The sequence below is a fragment of the Heloderma suspectum genome, chromosome 2 (genome assembly GCF_057233095.1).
Source record: "Heloderma suspectum isolate Gila_16-S chromosome 2, 16-S_ref, whole genome shotgun sequence".
NCBI lineage: Eukaryota > Metazoa > Chordata > Lepidosauria > Squamata > Helodermatidae > Heloderma > Heloderma suspectum.
This window is the reverse complement of record NC_139459.1, coordinates 50,552,496-50,572,803: the sequence shown is the minus strand read 5'-3', so window position 1 is coordinate 50,572,803 and position 20,308 is coordinate 50,552,496. Positions and strand designations below refer to the sequence as shown.

The window sequence follows — 20,308 nt, the reverse complement described above, 5'->3', positions numbered from 1 at the left end:
AAGAAAGGCAGGGATCATGTGACCAAAATCATTTCCTTAGTACTAGTGATCTCAGGCTCCTCCCCGCTGCCTCCATTTCTGTCCCTTGGCTAAGCTTGAGACAGAGTGAACACTGTGGAGCCTGGCCCTAGAAGTATAAGAGGTTAAAGCAGAAATAAGAGACAGTAGTCCTGATCCCTGAAGGCATGACAGAACTGGTGTTATTGACAATCAGAGAGCCCTAGATTCTCTGAAGACCCACAGGTGTCATTTGGATGCTTCCACCCCACCAAACCTAAAGGAACCTTCACAGTAAGTGGTCAGTATTCCATTCCTTGTTTGATGTGAGGTGGCATTCATCAAGGGATGCGTACCAGCTAATATGACTAGTTGGGTGGGAAATGTCTCAGCTTTGTCTTAGGAAGAGGAAAGGACCTGTTGCACCACCCTTCTTCCAAATGTAGCCTCTGCAGAGGCAAATGTGTCTATATTGTAGTCCCGGGTGAACATGTTCAGGTTGGACTACATGTTGTTGTTCAGTCGCTGGAGATGCCTGGGAATTGAACTTGGGACTTCTGGATGCAAAATATGTGCTCTACCACATACTGGGCTCATCCAAGAACTACTTATGCCTAGGCGCTGGAGGATAAAATAGCCACTGTGTATTGGAGTATTTTCTGTTAAAATTATATTGTGCTGAAGATTTGTGTGACGTTCTAGCAGTGGGAGAGTTTTAATGGTATGGCTTCTTTGTGTTCCTTTCAGCTGATTTCATGCCAATTTTGGGAACCAACTTAAACCCAGAGTTCATTTCTGTATGTAACAATGCCACGTGGGCAATTGGAGAAATTTCTATTCAGATGGGTAAGGTTTGCTTGCTTGATGCTAGTTTGGGTTTTGCATTGTGTAGATTGATTTTTGGTCTTGTTAGTTATAAATTCTGATCTTTGATTGTGCTGATGTGCCCAATATGAAAGCATATACTCCTTTTTTTTTTTGACATACTGTTTATATGTTGTCTTTTTCTAGGTATAGAGATGCAGCCTTATATTCCTATGGTCTTGCACCAGCTTGTAGAAATCATTAACAGACCCAACACACCAAAGACTTTGTTAGAAAACACAGGTACCCTACAACTGAACTGTTTGCAGTGAATGAAGTTATGCGGATCTCTGTTGTTAAACCAGATTATTTAGAAAGTTGTAGGGAAACTGCAGCAGTGTTAAAGTGAAAGCTACTCTGGATGTTTTTACAAGACTCTACTTTGCGCTTGAAAGTTTGATAAATAAATTATATTTTTAATTAATTTCATAAATTAAGAGTGCTTAAGAACTGGAAGCTCTTAGTTGAATTACTAAAAACTAGATAAACACATATTTAAAACTAACATAGAATTTTATGTCCTTTTATGTGCAGGCATATTGTGTGTGTATTGTGCACATAGCTAACATTCAAAAGCCTCATAACTATAACTGGCAACAGGATAAAAGCAAACCGATAATTAAAAAAAATCCTGACTGGCTATACGTACGTACGTGTGTGTGTACACACACACACACACACACACACACACACACAATTAAATAGTTTAACTATATTGTTCTCTTAAAAGGAAGCCTGTTAATAATTGCATATTGGTTGCAATTGAAGGCACCTTTTAAAATGGAGTTTGAGGCTTGTCTGGCACTTGTAGAAAGCATGTCCTGTTCTTTTTTAAAATCTTCAATTTTCTGGAAAATGCTAACTGTTATCTCTCTAACTATCTGTGCTTGCACTGAATTCTTATACCAGTGATACCAAGCCCATGACTGCACACTTATAGTCACAATCTGTACTGAAAATTGGTGGTTACCAGAATTTCAGTCTAGATATTGATAGTTTTGCCATTGACTTTAGGGGTGTGATTGTCAAGATCATGTTCTATGCATGTTTGTTTAAAAAAGCTATCTAAAAATACAAAGACGGTAGCAATACATTTTACTCCTGTATGGAAAGTGAACTGTGAAATATACTACGTTGTGATTTGGCACATTAGAGGTATTGCACTATTCACAATGAGTTTGCAAATACTTTTGTCTTGTGGAACAATTCTCTTAAATTGAAGACGCCTCCTAAACATTAACAGGGAGTTAAACGTATACCTTTTTTTTTACCATCATTGGTGCATTACCTGTAGTGCTTGCTTTTTATATAGTTAAGAGACATCCAATCCTTCACTACTTTAAATATTGTAAATAAACATCTGAAAAGTTGATACTACAAATAAATGTTGAATGTGTTGTACTTTAGGTTTGTTGTGGGATATTCTGCTATGTACTGTAGGACATTATAATATTTGACATCTCAACAGAAGATGCATAAATCTAGTGATCTTAGCACATTATGGTGCCTTTCCTATGAACTCAGTAAGAATACCTGCCAAAAACAGACTGCGTGGTCTAAAGTCCAGTCTCTATTCTCAACTAGTACATACTTTCTCATTTCTTTATTGTAGTAAATGCAGTGGAGTTTATCAAATCTGGCTTTTGGGTAAAAAGAAAAGCAAGTTGCTAGGCGGTATTAATACCAAAGCTTAATTCATATATCGCACAACAAATAAATAGAAAACAAAGCTGAATATTTTATTTTAGCCATATAAGTTGTAGTGAAAAAGGCAACATTTTTAGTGTTGATATATCCTACACCAAATCTCATAGTGAAAAGAGCATCATCTGCTTTATTGCATGTGTTCATGAGATTGTTCACAAATGCCTGTTTTGGAGTGTTGCATAATGTCTTCTAAGCATAGACTTCTCTGCTTCATATGAATCTGCTGGATTTTAGTATTCATGTAGTTTGCTTCAAATAATCCTTAAACATACCCACACTCTCCCTTTTCTGAAGAATTACTCTGTGAGTTGAGAGAACACCATTAAAGCACACATATGGCTACTGTCCAAGCACTTTCTTCACGCTAATGAGATGTGTCTGTTAGATAGTCTTATGTTCAAATGGAGCAGATCATCTTCGTATTTATGTTAGGTCTTTGACTTCTGAAAAAGGTATAAATATATTGTTAGCTAATATACTAAGCTGTCTATTATCTTATTATGAAAAGCTGTATCAATATAGTTCAGTTTCCTGCTGAATTTAGCTTTAAATAATTAAAACTAATTCCTGTAAGCATTATGAAATTAGGATTTTAATCTTTTTTTGCCTGAAGGCCTTCCTGTATCAGTTTTTAAGTTTGCAATATTGAATTTTAAAATTGCCCTTTTAAACTTAAGTATAATTATTGTGAAACAAAGAAGCTTAATTCCTAGTTAGTAAGGATGTTTGAAATGCCATGGAATAATTTTGTCATAGATTGAACAGTGATAAAATATTGAATTGCAGTAACATTTGGATTTTAATCATTATTTTGGTGTTCTCCCATGGTGTTCTCTCATTCACTTAATTCCTTTTTCCTTTATCCCCTTCCCTCCTCCAAATAGTATGCCACACGTTGCTGCCCCTTATTTTTAGGGGTGGTAATAAACAGCACTGGTGAAATCTTATGTTTATTATCATACACAGGTTCTGTTGGTTTCTGTTTCTGAGTTATTTGTTGTTTTTTCTTTATTTTTCTCCTTCCCCCCTCATTTGCTCATGTCTTGGTTGGCGTTTGGTGGTGTATAACCGTGATTGCGTTACCTTAGCAATAACAATTGGTCGTCTTGGTTACGTTTGTCCTCAAGAGGTGGCCCCCATGCTACAGCAGTTTATAAGACCCTGGTGTGTATTATTCAATCTTTTTTTTATTCATTTTCTTCACTTTCTTCTTTCTTCCTTTCTTTCTTTCCTCTCTCTATCTCACTTCTAGATATACTTTTCAGTTGGTTACAAAAATCACTATTCTTAATCATTGCCAACCATGTGACTAATCTTGTCCTATCAGGTTTGTGAGTTTTTTAGCAGTACCGTCATGTATATATTTCATGTTGTGGCTAACAACTAATTGATGCATGGGATAAGATTGTCACATGCTTGATGTGTTAAAGCTTGATAATTAAAAACATTTTAAAATCCACCAGAATGATGAGATGCATGCACATAGTGTAAAATGGTAAACACTGCATTACATTACTCCAAACTCATTTGCGATTTGACTTGCTGTCTGAAATATATGTTTATAGATTTGTATCAAATAGCTTGCTTGCTGCTGTAACAAATGAGAGATGTTTTGTTATTGGTATTCGGTATACTTTATTCTGTGGCAATATACAGTGCTTTCAGCTATGGAAGCTTCTCTCTTTCTCTACATATATATATTTATAAAGGTATTTAATGGAATACAGGTCACCCTCCATATTGATTGTCCAGTACAAGAAACAATTTTAAGTTAGTTGTTCTGATACATATGTCTACAAAACGTATGGGTATCACATTGGGTTAAAAGTACATAAAAGGTGGCAGGGAGGGAGATACAAAGATTGTAAGAAACATGATGTATTGCATAGTCCTTAACTTTCCTTTTACTGTGACACTTATTCCATCAAATACTGTAGAAATTTAAACTAGAAGCAGAGAAGACTTTAACATGTGGTTCTTCATTTTATTAGGTGCACCTCTCTCCGAAACATAAGGGACAATGAAGAAAAAGATTCAGCATTCCGTGGAATTTGTACCATGATTACTGTCAATCCTAGTGGAGTAGTTCAAGTAAGTCTTGTATTGGTCTTGATAAGCTTAGCTTAAATAAACAAAACTAAAAATAAACATGTCTCTTCTGCAATTTTGTTGTGTGTGTTTTTGTAAAAGAAAGAAAAAGAAAAGGCCATATTCTAGTAAAAGTAGTATGGTGGCAATACGGGGAGGCAGAATCTCGTTAAGTTCAGAAGAGATTGGTAAGGCCTATAAGCCAGAACTTTGGTAGATATTTAAACCAGGGTGGGCAACTTCCAGAGTCCAGGGGCTGATCCCACCCCCCAGAACCCACAGGGGGTTCCGCAGTGGACTTTGCTGCCAGAATTCATGGGGAAGAAGCTGATTTCCCTCTAAAACAAGGTGCGTGGAGGGTGCACACGTGGTTTTAAAGCAAAATCACAGTCCCTGGATTCACAATTTCCAGGAACACGATTTTGCTTTAGAACAAGGCACGTATTCCCCGTGGGCCTTGTTTTAAAGGGAAATCGGTTTCAACATATATCTAGAATATTGCTTTAAAGCAGCATAGTGGGATAGGCGCCTTCTTCCACAATGAACGGGTTTGTCCCAAAATGCAAAGATACTGGGCTCCCATAAGGGATCGTATCACAAAAATACCGGGATATCGAATACCTTGAAACGAATTACAATTCTGTTGAATTGACTTAATTGGGAATATATGCCTTCCATTTCTATTACTAATAGCAGCCAAGTTCCAATTTGCTCTATTTGGAACTACCAAATAGATGGCTACCAGGAAGAGGGCCTTTTCTACTGTGGCACCCTGGCTATGGAATGAGCTCACTAGAGAGGTTTGCCTGGCGCCTACGTTTTACTCCTTTCGGTGCCAGGTGAAGACCTTATTTCCCCAGTATTTTAGCATTCTAGTCTTTTAGCTCTGCTGTTTTAAATCTGTATTTTAAATCTCTGCAGTGCTGCTAGGTTTTATTCTGGTTATACTTTTTATATTGTAGTTTTAAACTTTCATATTTTATATTGTTTTATGCTGTACCTTGTGGTTTTAATTACTGCAAACTCCCAGAGAGCTTCAGCTATTGGGTGATGAAATAAATAAATACATACATACATACTCTGGAAAAAATCAGAGATCTTCCTCAACATGCAGATAGTACACAAATGTTTGTGGCACTATAATGATGGATAAGATCTCCAATTCAAGATGTCAAGTCCTAGAAAGCTCATCATTTTCTAGAAAAATGGCACCCATTCTTGACTTGGCAAAAACATTTTGTAAAAGATCACTGAAATTCTCCTCCATTTAAAAAAGTCAAGTATTGTATCTTATTGTTTGGCCAACTAGTATCTAACTCCCTTTCTGTATAATAGTATTGATATACTTCTCAGTATCTAGTTCTTAGTTATAGACACTCTAGAATGTAATTATCCCCACCTTTATTTTTATAATACTGTTGCATTTGAAAAAAAGGAAAACTTTTTAAAAAGGTGTTGATGTTTGGCCTGCTTGGCTTCAAATATCACTATCAAATGTCCTGTCCCACTGTAGTTTGGGCATTACAGAATATACTGTTCATCTCTTGACTTGGTCTGAGTACCTACTATTTCAAATCCATTCCAAGATTGGAAGCGGACACTACAGTGTTAGTGTGAGAGAATGTAGTGATGCAATAGAGTGTGGCTCTGTTCTTAGAATGATGAATAAAACTCAGGGCTAGGATTGTAGTCCTAAAAATCTTAAGTTTTAGAAGTAGGTGTCAAGGAAACGAAATTTATTTGGGATTGTTGGTTAGGGTCAAACTACATGTCATGTGGGAGTTTGGTAACTGGAACTCCCCACTTTTTTTCTTTCCTTACAAGGAGCTGAAGATGGAGCGTGTTGTTTGGGGCTGTGGGGGGCAGGGGGAAGAGGGGTATCTAACCCTCCCCTTCCCCAGTTCCTTGAGTTAAATCCTCCCCCCTGCAGCTGCTATTCGCCGCAGAGTGGGAAACATGGTGTCATAGTGTTTTGTTTGAAAGCCTTTTCCCTCTCTGTGGCTACTAACAGGTTTTTGGGGGGTGGGGTATAATTTGTATTGGGATTGTGAAAAGTTAGCTCTTTCTCTGTGGCAGGACCTGATCCCACTTCCCTCCTGCCACACAGCTTCTTTTTAAGAAAGGGGGTGAGGGGGGAGTATTATTTGGAGTTGCAGTCAGGGACATCTTGCTTGATGTCTAGTTTGCCTCTGAACAAGGCCATGCTGAAAAAGACATTTGGTCTTAAATATAATGCATTATACTCTTTTGATGTCAGTGGAATTTACTTCCAGATGAAGTGCCATAAAGAGTAACAATATATTAAATGCATGCTTATCATAGTATACTATTAATTACTACCTAAACTAACATAACCATCATCCTGACATAGAACTCTGCATATGTTTCAGCATGCAGTCTCTGGTGTACAGAGGCTGCCGATTCATTTGAATAAAGATAGAAGATTGCTTATGTAAAGGAATATGAACATAGATGTGTTGCCTTCATTGAACTGAACGAGGCAGGCCTTATTGGCAGAGGAAATTCTTGTGTTCACATTTCTAGGAAATTCCTTAATTGTTGAAGGAAGAGAATAAGAGTTTCATGAAGTGAAACATTAATTAAAGGTGGAGTATAGCTCAATTTGGGCAGGATTTCACAAGGTTTGAGGAGGAGTGGTAGGGATTAACTACAATTTATTACTTAAACACTTAAAATATTAGTAAATTTGGCCTGGGTTGAGTTTTAAAAAGGGAAAGTTCTTTTGGATTGATTAAAGCACATAAGATTTCATTCTGAAGGAGTGCTGTGTTCTATCTGAGATGTATTCCTTGATTAGTAACTGCAGATGATGGCTCCTATTTCTGATCCTTGGAAGGGTGGGTAGAAGAGTACAGGTTTGGGTTTTTTAAGCATTCATTACTGTGTCTGTTCATTTAATGTAGCCATTTCTAATCTGCAAATTTTATAAATAATTACAGGACTTTATATTTTTTTGTGATGCTGTTGCATCATGGATTAGCCCAAAAGATGACCTCCGGGACATGTTCTGTAAGGTAATAACTTTCTCAAAGGACTATATTATAAGACTGTGTGAGGTAAGAGTGTTTTTAAAGTGATGCAAAAATAAAGTAGTGTATTCTGGTGGTCTGAGAATTTCCCTACAGAATCTCTAGCTGATGTTCCATAATTAGTGGTGAATCCACTATGATTCCCAGCAGTAGAAGAGCTTCTTGCTCTATAAATTAAGAATTGTTAATACCCATAAATGATTCAGTTACTGTCCCTCTCATCCTACTTGAAATAGCTGGAGGGTGGTATGGGTGTACCAAGAGAGAGGAATAGCCAAGCTGAGAGGAAGGGGATTCCTCTTCTGTGTTCCTTTTTCCAAGAATCTAGGGTTTCATCTTTTTGCTAGAAGGGGGATAGCAAGTTGAAGATTAGCTGTTGAACTTGCTTTTAAAAACTAGATACATTTGAGCTACAAATTTTGGCTCCAGCATGTGACTGTTTCACACCAATAATAAAGTAAAACATTTAACTTCTACTCACCTTCAGATCCTTCATGGATTTAAAAATCAAGTTGGAGATGAAAATTGGAGGCGTTTCTCTGACCAGTTTCCTGTTCCCTTAAAAGAGCGCCTTGCAGCTTACTATGGAGTTTAACCTCATGTATTCAAGCTGCAGTACCATAATTAGAGGTAAGTAGATTTAACTGCCAGAGCCCCTCCCCATTTCTTGTCTGCAGATTGGGGACTAATCCCAAGTGTATAAATTGTTCTGTGTCGTGTTTATTGATCGGTTCATAAGTTGAAATGTTAATCTTCTCCCTCAAATGAGCTTCTGTTTCTTCACTTATTTGGCAAGGGCCAATGGGGCAGCTTCATTTAGTAGCTTTCAAAATTCCTTCCCATGGAACCATGTCAGAAGCCACTTGTGGCTTTGAGTCTTGGTGTGCTAGTTTTGGTGTAGACACCTTGAATTAGAGTGGTTTTTCAAGCAGCATTCTGGGTTCTCTGGTATGGGAGGTTATTCAGGATTCAGCTCCTCCCATTGGGTCAAGCGGCAGGGATCATGTGACTGAATTTCTGCTACTTTGCCTCCTGGAGGAAGCTCCTCCAAAGTTCTTTCCCTGTCTCGCTCATTTGTCTCCCTCTTGAGAGAGGAGTGAGCAGAAGTTATACTAGGCATTTCCTTCTAGTTTCTCTTAACTTCTCCTCTTAACTGAATCCCCCCTGCCTTTTACCTTTGGAGCTTCGGCCTTCTGAAAAATCCCAGACGTGTGAGACTTCTCTGCGCCAGACCTCCCCACTCCCCCAGGCTAAAACAGGAGTTTAGGGAGTTGGTGCACCTGTGATCTTACAGGAAAAGGCAGTGGCAATGGGAAAAGTGGCATTCCCACCCAACACAGGAATGATTACTGCTATTCAGAACCAGCAGCAGGCAGATGACTCCACCACAGAGCATGAGACCTCTTCTGTCCTCCACACAGCTAGATGGAGCAGAACCATGAGCGGCAACGCCTGCATTTCAGCTGTCTCAGGCTCCAGACTATACTTTTCAACAGAAGAACTGCAAGTGACCTGGAAAAATCAAGGTGTTTCCCTTACATGCTACTACATGGCAGTAGAGGGCAATATGATCATATGCTCCCTATGGCAGCAGAGAGAAACCTATCTGGCTAGCTGAACACAGTTTCATGGTCAAACACGCAGTGTTACTCTTTCAGCAAGGTAAGATCTGATACGGGGTCCCCATCTGGCCACATTATGCAGTCCCTAACCTAGGTGATTGGTTCATTTTGAAAATTAAGGAAGCCTTAATGAACACCTCCACAAACATGCATAAAAACAAATGAAGAAAGCACTCCCATAATGGGCCACCTCAGTAGACCAAAAGGGGCTCTATGAGCACCGACCCATATTACCTATAGACACAGTGTCTGTCAGGTCTTCTAACAGCAGCCAAAATAAGTTCAGTCTCCTCTTCATTTAGACAAAGAAAAATGTGAGTGGGCAGCCAATGATGCTTCCACAAAGGAATCATAATCCTCTAGCTTTTTTATAATGAAGGTTTCTGAACTCAGCTTTTGAAAGCTGTTATCACACTAGGTCTACAACCACCTACCCAAGAGTTTTGTTGCAGTTTTTTCTGAATCCAGAATGCCCTAGTGTGTAATTTTTCTTCCATCCTTTAATGAGGCAATGGCGTTCGAATGAACAGCTCTTCTGAACAGTAAGAAAATTAACTATTATTCACAGCACCACTCATTTAAGGTCCCACTGGTAGTTTCTCCCACTACTGCCTCACCTTTAGGGGCCATAGTTCACAAGGATGGAGACACCTCTCTGAGAGATTTGGGTGAGAAACGGACAGGCATGGTCTCACGTAAAAGCTGCAAGGCTTCAGCTCTGGTAATACGACCCCCTACAGTAGTCTCCTATTTTTGCCAGCGTCTCTGTTCTCTGGATAGAGGAGGCTGTCCTACAGAATCAAGACCCAGACCTATCAAAATTCCATAGAGGTCTCCTAAAACTTTCTACCCCACCCCCTTTCCATAGTACATGTCACATTAGACTAAATTCTCCCCTTCTAACCAGACCTTTCCAATCCTTGAACACCAGGACTGCTCTTGGTAAGGCAGGAATTGCCCTTCATAGCAGGAAAAGGACAATGCCATTGCCACCAGGTTGCCATCTACAAGCATGGCCCTGTCCCTCAGCATTGATACTCAGTAAGAGCCCATGCGTGGGGAAAAAAGGGGGCTGAGATGGAGCTTGCGGTCCTGGTGGCTTCCAGTAGAGCTTTACTGGCTTGTCTTTCATGCACACAAGGATGTAGACATTGGTACCAAGGATTTTTGATGAGAACTGTGCAGTAGATGTTGCTGCCACATTCCTAGTTTATGGCATAACTGGACTATACCATGGCAAGCTCCTTCAGGCAATCTCAGAATGATCCAGACCAAATTTTTGCTCTGATCTTCCATCTCCCAAACTGTTCTTAAACAAACTCAGAGCCTCTGTTGTAAGCCATGTACGCCTTCAGGGCATACATAACTACCCTTACCTGGACAGCCTTCTCTGATCTTCTCTCTAGAGAGAGCTCAGATAATACAATGCCTGCACAACTCTTCACAGTGTCTACAGACCCATCATTCCTAATCAAACACCAAAAAAGTCCTCTTCAGCTGTCCTTATAAATGCAGTATCTGAGGGCAGAACTGACACAGGCCACATTTCCCTACCTCAGAAATGGACCCCAGAACTCACAATTGCCCTCAAGCCTCTTCTTCATCACATAAAAAAGGACCTGACGGCACTGACATGTATTCTAGAACTCTTGCTCTTCTGCCTAGATATTACTGTTTAGTCTTGCCTTCATTTCAGGCTCTTCCAGTGGTTCTCGCTTCTATATCAAGATGACATTGCCCCAGAATTCCAGTGGAAAATTCCTCTGGCCAGGTGGCTGAACCCCAGCAACCTTACCAATGGAGTGTCCCTGAAGAACCCCCACTCTCCCAAATTTTCATTACAACAGATGTTAGGTTTAGGGATGTATAACCCATGCATTGGCCACAAAGTTTAGGGAACATGATGAATTCAGGAGTTCAGACACAGAATCAACTGGCTAGAATTCCATGTGATCCAGCTAGCCCTGATTAGGGATGTCAGAGAATTCCGCCACGGACCCCAATGAGGCCGGATTCAAAAGAATCCTGCCTCCTGAGTCCATGGTGGAAAGGATCCCTTACCTCCACCTCCCTGCGGAATCCTCCCTGGCCAAATCCTCCCTGCCAGCGGTTCCGGAGCACCAGCGATATGGCTGCCATGCCTTATCACTGGCTGAGGCTGACTCCGGACGCAAATGGCATCCACTACGCCATTTGTGGCCATAAAGCTCTTAGTTTAAGCTAAATGCAGCCGTAAATGGCTGCATTTAGCTTAAACTAAGGGCTTTACGGCCGCAAATGGTGTCTGCGGTTTTTCACACGATAGGAGCGGAGCCGGCCGGTGAGGATTCTGGGGGGAGGGACGGATCGTGCCGCCCTATGGAACCCCCCCAGAACAAAAGGTACGGGTTCCGCCTATCCGTAGCCCTGATGTCTGTGCCACATCTGACACACCAAGCCCATGTTTTTAACAGGCCAAACAATACCACTATAAAGGCACATATCAACAGGAAAGGGGAACCAGGTCACACTTCCAGTATCTAGAAACAACTACACAAGCCTCAGTCCTCTCATATGTGCTTGTCAAAACCAGGTGTAAAACCAATTGGCATCCGCCCTGACCTTTGGAGATTCCTCTGTGGACGTTCCCTAATCAGTCATAGAATCATGGAATAGTAGGGTTGGAAGGGGCCTACAAGACCATCGAGTCCAACCCCCTGCTCAACGTAGGAATCCAAGTCAGAGCATCCCCGACAGATGGCTGTCCAGTCCTCGAACAGTCAATAGATTCCCTTCTTTGAAAGTCCACACAGTACTGCAAATACTTCCAAAACGTCCATGTGAACCATTAAACTCACTGACATTAAGACTATTCTAATTCAAAATAGCCTTCCTATTTGCAATAACATCTGTGGGTGATATCTAGGGTCCAACCTTTCTTGCATTCAGTGGCTGTTTTTCTTTTCTTTTTTCATGGACTTCACACAACTATTTTCTTTCCACCACAGATACAAAACACTCCCAAATGAGTCTCCCCTCTCTGTTCTTCCTTCACCTTCCAAATCAGTTTTTTTCCCTACCTTAATATTGGCCGTGGCACAGAGCTGCGGAAGAGTTTTCTTTGGGAAGCAAAATAGTAAACATTTGTTCATGTGATCTCTGCCCCTTGAGCCTGGTGGCTGGATACCCAACCACCAGGCTCAAGCTGGATACCCTCTGTATGCCAATGAGAAGAAGCCTTCACAGTAAGTACCAACGTTCCTGTCTCTGATGCATGCTTTTTATTAAGTGAAAGCAAAGCTAAAGATCACCTTAGTCTTCCTATGCAGGGTTAGTAGTTTTTGCAGGTGGAGCTTACTCTCTCCTCTGTTACCAACAGAGAGCAGAATTGGAGCTTATGTGCTCATGACATGGGCAAGTCTTTCCTACCCAGGTAGTTGAGATTCTGCCAAAAGGAATGAATTTAAGCACCCCATTTACAGTGGTGCCTAGCTTGCTTTTTTTTTAGGTTGGTTTGCTAGGCAGGCCATTCATTACTTGTGGCTGCCACTGACCATTCCCTTCCCCAAGCATGTGCAGAGAACATGGGGGAAGGAGGGGTGTTTGTCCTTGTTCTGGCCTGTTGTTTTCTGCAAAAGTCTCATGAGAAAGGGGAAATTCTATCTCTCCTTTCAAGGATGGTCAGTTCTCTTCCTTCCTATTGGGCTTTTGCAAGAGGTAGTTGCTGCAGAGATGCGCTGCTGGTGCTTTCTGCAAGAGCCCTGTTCTTTCTGTAAGATAAATTTTCCTTCATGGTCTTTGTGCAGGCACATGCATAGGAAAGCCAATGCAGTGCGGCTTTGGGATATTCTAGAACTAGACTGATTTTGGGGAGCAGGGTCCCTCCCTCAGCTCTGTCACGCTTTCCCAAACTACTGCTCGGTAGTTCTTCATCTGCTGCACTGGTAGAATTGTTAGGAATTTTCTAACAATGGTCTGTGCCCCAAGTGAGCTATGCTTGTAGCGTCTTTTCTACCCTTTTTTGTCATTTATTGTTGAAAGGTTTTCTTTCTGTTAGTTTAGCATTTGTATGACCTTGCAGCCTTCCATGTTCCTGTGCCCACAGTTTATGGCACAGCACTCTTGGTTTAAGAAGTGCAAGGGATTGCAGGGAGGAACTGCCAGCCATGAATAATCATGGCTCCATGTTCTCTGTGGAGGCGCTGCTAGTTCATTCTGCAAAATCCTTGCTTGTGGAAGATAAATCACAGCTCTTTATTCCACAGAGAGCTTGAGCTGAGGAGCAAGAGTTTTGCTGGAAGTGCAAGAACATTTGCCAGCTGGGGAAAGGTTGCTTGCCACAAGCTGGCAGAGGAATTTATGGAACCCTGTGCATACAGTGTATCAGTCAATTGCAGGAGGAGAGTTCAGTTGCTGGGCAAAATGGCAGTAAGGAAAGTTTGGAAGTGTTAACCCTTATCCTGTGGAATCAGCTCAGTTCTCAACTTGCAAGGGCTGAGGTAGGGGGAAGGTAACTAAATATGTGTGATAGCTTAACTCAGGTACTTCTGCATATAACTTTATAACTATGCCAGTACAAGTGTTAGAATTTTTGTCCCAGACAAGCAACTGACAGCGGTATGAGTTTTTGGTGAACTATCACAGTTGGAACTCCTGAATCTAGTGTAATTTAAGCCATCATTGTGTGGAACAGGATCTGTTTAGGTAGCCTTTTTTGTTGAGGCTTAGTTTAACTCAGAAGTTTGTTCAACTGGTTTTGGAATAGAAAAAGGATAGTACCATCTGTGAGAACTGCTAGTCATGTGTTTAAGAAAAGTTCAAGGCAAGGAAACAACGTCACTCTGAAAGTACCTGTACAGCTTTGCATTTTTCTTGGAAGTGCATATTGGGGAACAACACTATCACTTTGCATTTCTGACTGTATTCAGATCTTTGTGGTTTTTTTTTTAGTAATAATGCTATTAAACTGCTTTCTTTCTGAAAAATAAATCCGTAAATTCTTTGCTTCTTACAGGTCCTTCAGTCTGGAAGACTGGGAGGGAGCCTCTGCACCCAGGGAAAAAAAATGTTACCCTTTACTGGGGGGAAGGGTAAACCAGTAGGGAATACAGTACAATCCCAAGCCTACTGGGAGGGGCGGGAGGGAGGTGTTGCCGTCACTGTATTAAGCCGATGTTGGGAAATGTTTTAACATCTGGAGCTTTTGTGGGTGGAAATCTGTCTCCTGTTACAACTCTGCACTGGATGTGAAGAAGCGCAAAAAAAAGTCTATTCACAACAGCACATTCTGCAATATTATGGGGAACTGTACCAAAATGAAAAATATAAAACTGAACCATAGGGGATAGGTAAACAGGAAATATATTGTGTTCACATGATAAAGGAAACAGAAGAATGGTTATTACAGACATTAAAGGTGTCATAACAAGGGGTTTCTGCATTGTTTCATCTTGATGGGATTCCTAGGTATTGCATGTTAATGAAGAACTAAACAAATGAAGTTAGTACAGTTAAAATGAAGCTTGCTACCTGTATTAGGAGCAAGCACTTGCAGTGTACAAATTTAAATAACCCCATAATAAAGTAATAAAGGTTAACATGAACAAAATGAAGCAACCTGCAGGATGCCAAATGAGTCACTCCTTTTCATTTGGGGGGGAGGGGTATTTCAGAAGAAAGGTGAATCTTTTTAATTTTACATTGAAACTTAAAAGGTAGTGGATATGATTTGATGGTTGTACTTCATTAGATTTAATTTCTAGAGTAAGGCATAATTAACGTGCAGTTTAAGGTTCAGGCATGCATTTCGGATCATAGTGATTGAGCGTATTTTTAGTGGGAAAGTAGCATGCTTGCATCAAAGAGTGAGAGTGGTATACATTTACTTATGTTGCGCCAATTTTGTGTTGCAGTTTACCAATTCAGTATAGCCCTGCGTTAAAAATTCCTTTAAGATTCTGTGGATTTTATTTTTTATTAAGAATATAAGTATAAAATACTGTAGTTACAATTAGGCCTTGAAATATCTTTTTAGGATCTCTTAGGAATAAGATTGATATTGTATTGTGTAACCTGCACAATGTGGAAAGCTGATATAGCTGTGCAAAGTATTGCCTCTGTGCTGTCAGTGTGATGTGCTTTCTGCATGGTTATACTAGTGATTTTTACCAAACCTTCTAAAAATGAGTTACATGGTAAGACCTGTTAAAGGCTACATAAATGTTAGTTGGCACGTAAAGACAATTGTAGAAAATTGATGACATGATTGCTACATTTCAGTGTTTATTCCCAAACAACATATTCTTTTATTTTTATCCCCACCCCACCCCTGTGCGCAAAGCATGATCTTAAGAGATGCATAAGTTAGTAGATGTAAAGCAGGGTATCTACACTGTGTCCGTGCATGTTGGTGGCCCTTTGTGTCCTAAAGAAAGCACACAAGGGTGCAAGTTAAAAGCTACAGAGTGAAAGTTGGTTTGAATCCTTTTCATTTCATTTGTTTAGCTTTTCTGTTTTTCCCCTCTACTCACTTGTATTCCTGTGAATAAATCCTTGTTAAGTTAACCCTTTACTTTTCTTTCCATGTGTATTTTCTTATGTACTGTGAATGTGAAAATTTAACTGGTACACTTGATCTTGTGTTACTATAAAAGTGGAAGTTGTGATTAATTTAGATTGCATAAAGAGTATCCCATGATGATAAAGGAAAATGGAGAGAAAGTAACTCTGCTGGTCAGAGGTGAAGCAACACTTTTCCATTTTCCCTTAAGTGCTGCAAAATTAATCTGTGCAAAAAAGAAAAAAAGCCATAACAGCAGCCTTACATTTTAGCTTCTCATCTTTGCATTGCAAAAAAACCCAACACACAACAATACTGGATAACCAATGTTTTAGGATCTGACTTTGCATGTTTTGGTTCTTTTAAGGTTGTTTTATGATTTAGCCATTGCACTGAAGTTCAATCTTGTGTGAGTGTAAATTTATGAAATCTGACTTCAGCTTTTTGTTTAATGCTTGGGAGCATGCACAAGTCCTTTACATTCCTTTTTTTTTCGCTTTGCAAATTTGAGTGGGTTAAACATGCTTGAAAATGACCTTTTTAATACATGTCCTGTATAAAAGCCTATAAAGAATGAAATTGATGCTACCACGCCATGAAATCCACTGGAACAAAAATACACGTGGTGATCTACTTTCAAATTAACTTGTGTCAGAAGCCACAACTTCTCTTTCAGCTGAAAACATATAGTTATAGCTTTCCCAATCAAAGTAGATAAAAATTCTCAAGAAAGTAAATCTTAAAATTTAATGAGGGTGGAACTTGCCTTAGACAAGGATTTACATTTAATTTTCTTTGTGGATAGTAGTCCAAGCTTTCTATATGGAATTCTCTAAAACAAACTTATATTTGTTTTGGCCCTTGTGAACTTGAACTGTTAAGTTGCAGATAACATTAAAGATTATCATGCTGTAGCCACTTACATACATACATATATAATTTTATTACATGGGTTAATATAAGGGGATGTGACTGTTTTACTGTGACTAAGGTGATCACGCAGAAAAGTAACAAACAGGAAAGCAATATTGCAGTTAAAACGATCATTTTTGTTAATAAACTCACAAAGTATAGTATACTTGCATAAGTCACTTGGGTTAGAATTTGAGGTAAGGAGAGCTCTGATACAACACTAACAGTTGTACATCAAATATGTTGCATCATGGGATATATAAAGCATCTTAATTCTTTACGTGTAGTCTTGACAATTTTTGAATGTTGACTGAATGTTGATACTGGTAGAATTGTGAGTTTGTCTTTGTTACATTCCAGTGTTCCCTGCCTCTTGGCATGCTACAAGCACGGCTTACTAAATCTGCTCCTTACACAGTAAATAAAGTGCTTAGTGTGCTAAACTACAGAAATAGCCGCTGCTAAGTGATGTAGATTTTCTACTTGAATATTTTTGTTGTAGGAACCTCAGGAGGTCAGTGTTTACTGTTTTTATATATGCCTTTGTTTTCATGTCTAAGGCCCCCTGCTTTTGAAGGATTCTAACAGTGAACAAAGCTGCTGATCAACCTAAGTTGGTAACAGAAAGTGTATTTTAAAACATTTTAAATGTATCTCTTTTGCAGTTAAACTTGTCTTAATGCAGTAGGATTTTTAGTAGTTTGTGACTATTAAGGAAAGAAGTATCCTTTAACATCTTTGTTTCATTTCTTTCAATATAAGGGATGGATACACTTTGTAAGTTTTTTAGCATGATTTATTTTCTAAATTGGTGCATAGACATCAGTTATATACAATCTAGATTCTATTGCTTTTCACCCTGATGTTTAAACATGTTTACCTTGAAGTAAGTTTTATTGATTTCAGTGGGACTCACTTCTAAGTAAGTATGCTTAGGACTGCAGCCTTGATTATTGCCACTTAGAGGGTGCAGTCATGGCAACATGCATAGAATAATGTGTTTTAAAATACATAGCCAATAGGATTTTTTTAAATCATAAAAGTAATTTTAGTTTTGTAATAAACACTATTGATACACACTGTGATAATTCTGATTTTTTTCTTTAACATTGGTGTGAATTGCTTAAGCTACATAAATACTGTGTAATTTAGATTTATACTACTTGTAAGAGGATTTCCAAAGCTGAAACTTCTGTTGCTATTTGGATAAGAAATATTCATACTAGTTTTATCTCAGGTAAAATACTCTTGTACCCTTTTTGGTTAGATAGAGGCTTCTAATATGTCTTAAGTGTACCAGTTTGTCTTTCGTAGAGGAACTGCCTAATGTCTTAAATTCTCATATCTAAATTAAATTACTGTGGGACACCAATGACTTTGCTTCAATATAAGTCACCTATTTTATTCATATTGAATGTATTTTACAAAGATGTATAACATTCTTCTTAAGGAAAGAATGCATCTGTGCGAAATAGCACCTACAAATCACCATAAAGTGTGCTTTATATTGTTCAGTACAAAGTTTATTGTCCTGATTTTGAAAAGAAATCAATCAATTTATGACTTGGCATAAATACTTCCGATATATTTTCGGTATATCTGAAGGTTTAGATGCCTAAAACTTTTTTAGCGTAGTATGAGGAATCTAAAGAATAACACTTAATGCAGTCCTAGGCAGTTAACTTTAATGGAGGTCAGACTCTTTGCTGCTGTAAGCTACTGAATGCCAAGCAGTAATCTTTTAAGATAATGTTGCTGTTTGCATATGAATTTAATATGTACTGTGTAAGCATTGGGCTGTCTGGAAGACTTCAATCTTGAGATGAAAAGATAAATACATCTTTACGTTTTAATACAGTTGTACTCAATACTGCACTCAAATTTCAGTTACTATTCAGTTCAAAATGATGTCCATAGCCCAACTGTGCTGTTTGTACCTATTTGTCAGAGCAAATCAGTATTAGGCTGTCCTGAATGAAACTTTAATAAGGGCATGTGGCTTTTTGTCACTAAGAAACTGAGCTAAAACAATGCATGATACTTAGATTTGTTTGTGCATGATAGGGAAACTGTTAATGGTTATATTGAAATAAACCTTCACTCTTGTTTTGCTGGACAAATGCACCTTTTAAACAAGACAGCTACATTGCAAACCAGTTCTGGTACTGATAGTATGGTATCTTTTTTCTGTTCCTATGTGTCATTTAATTTAAGAATGGTCTCTTCTGGGTGTGCAGCATACTACAGATCCTTAGGAAATTTTTGAGGGCACTCTTTCCAAAACTAAAAACACTCTTTTCTGTGCCGCCCCCCAAAAAAGATATAATCAGGATTTCTCCCAATTAACTCTGTCTGTCTTAGAATTAACTGTTAAGAGTTGTATGTACTAACAATAGTTAAAGTAGCAAAATGGCCAGATCTTTCTGCTGACAACTTAGGTTGTATGAGTTTTGCTTGAAAGCTTTAAATTGGATGTGTTTTCTGTGTATGTTAGAATATTCCTTTCAAACATATCCTTCAGCAATTTCTCAAGGTGTATTAAGTTAATTTTTCTTGTCTGCCTCTGCTAACACAACTTCATTTTAAATAGCATATGGTTTTGATTTTTGATAAGCTGCTGAATTCTAAAGAGTTTTTTGGGGCCACCAAATATTTTGGATCATGCAGAGAATATATATTGTAATGTAGTAATTTTGTATTTACATTTGTATGATGTGACAATAGACGTGAATGTTAATCACTGCTTGACTATGTTAATAAAATTTGTTTAAATATAGATGCTGCACTCTGATTCTTAATGGAAAGAGAAGGACCATTCAGGAATTTTGGTTTGTTTTTAACTCAGTTACACATTTGTATAGCTTTGAGTTCCTCTTGAAATTAGGAAGCTTTGAGGTTTGAATTTAGCTATAAGAAAAAACGTGTAGATTTCATTAGTTAATACATAATTGCATTCATGTTTATATTTCTCTTTGCTTCATTGGATTTTTGTCTGTGTGGCAGCGAATAGATGAAATCAAGCTGATCTAAAGATGTAGGCCATTACATACACTTATCATGTGTCAGACTACCAATTTCACAGTCAGAATAGGAACATATTTGCCCAGTTGATTATAAACTGATACTTTAATCTGTATTAACACGTTTTCAATAGAGAGAGATTTTGCCATAACTTAGTACATCAAATACCAAGAGAACTGTAGCTTATCTGTAGAAGCCAATAGCACTTGCGCTGGCCCATCCCAGTTGGCATAGCATGAACTATCCTAATGTAATGGATTGTGGAGTGGAGGGTATGCAAGATATATGGTGGTATCTACACTTTTCTTTTTAAACAAAATCATGGGAAATTATACCCAGGGCTGGAAATGCTTGCAGAACATTTTAAAGCCCTATAAGTGTGCTCCTGTGATTGGCACAGCAAGGGGATGCTCAGTTCTACTGCATGTTGGTTTTTGAAAGGGTATAAAATTGGCATATAATAATAAATAATAAAATATCAGTTCAATTATGGGAAAAGGATGTGGGGC

General features: G+C 38.7%; 1 protein-coding gene across 6 annotated transcripts in view; it reads left to right on the top strand.

The window, feature by feature from the left end:
* TNPO1 (transportin 1) overlaps positions 1-19,554 on the top strand; it is a 57,043-nt gene extending 37,489 nt beyond the window's left edge. For 3 of the 6 annotated variants that reach the window (XM_084833496.1, XM_084833495.1, XM_084833497.1), the window contains 7 exons: positions 745-843; positions 1,009-1,104; positions 3,657-3,732; positions 4,560-4,659; positions 7,617-7,691; positions 8,194-8,336; positions 14,322-19,554. In XM_084833496.1, the coding sequence (XP_084689622.1) occupies positions 745-843; positions 1,009-1,104; positions 3,657-3,732; positions 4,560-4,659; positions 7,617-7,691; positions 8,194-8,301 (554 nt within the window). In that variant the 3' untranslated portion in view covers positions 8,302-8,336; positions 14,322-19,554. Of the gene's footprint in view, positions 1-744; positions 844-1,008; positions 1,105-3,656; positions 3,733-4,559; positions 4,660-7,616; positions 7,692-8,193; positions 8,337-9,127; positions 9,369-14,321 lie in introns of all 6 variants that reach the window. The other 3 variants (XR_014787628.1, XR_014787630.1, XR_014787629.1) reach the window with 3 other exon arrangements.
* The last annotated feature ends 754 nt before the right edge of the window (positions 19,555-20,308 follow it).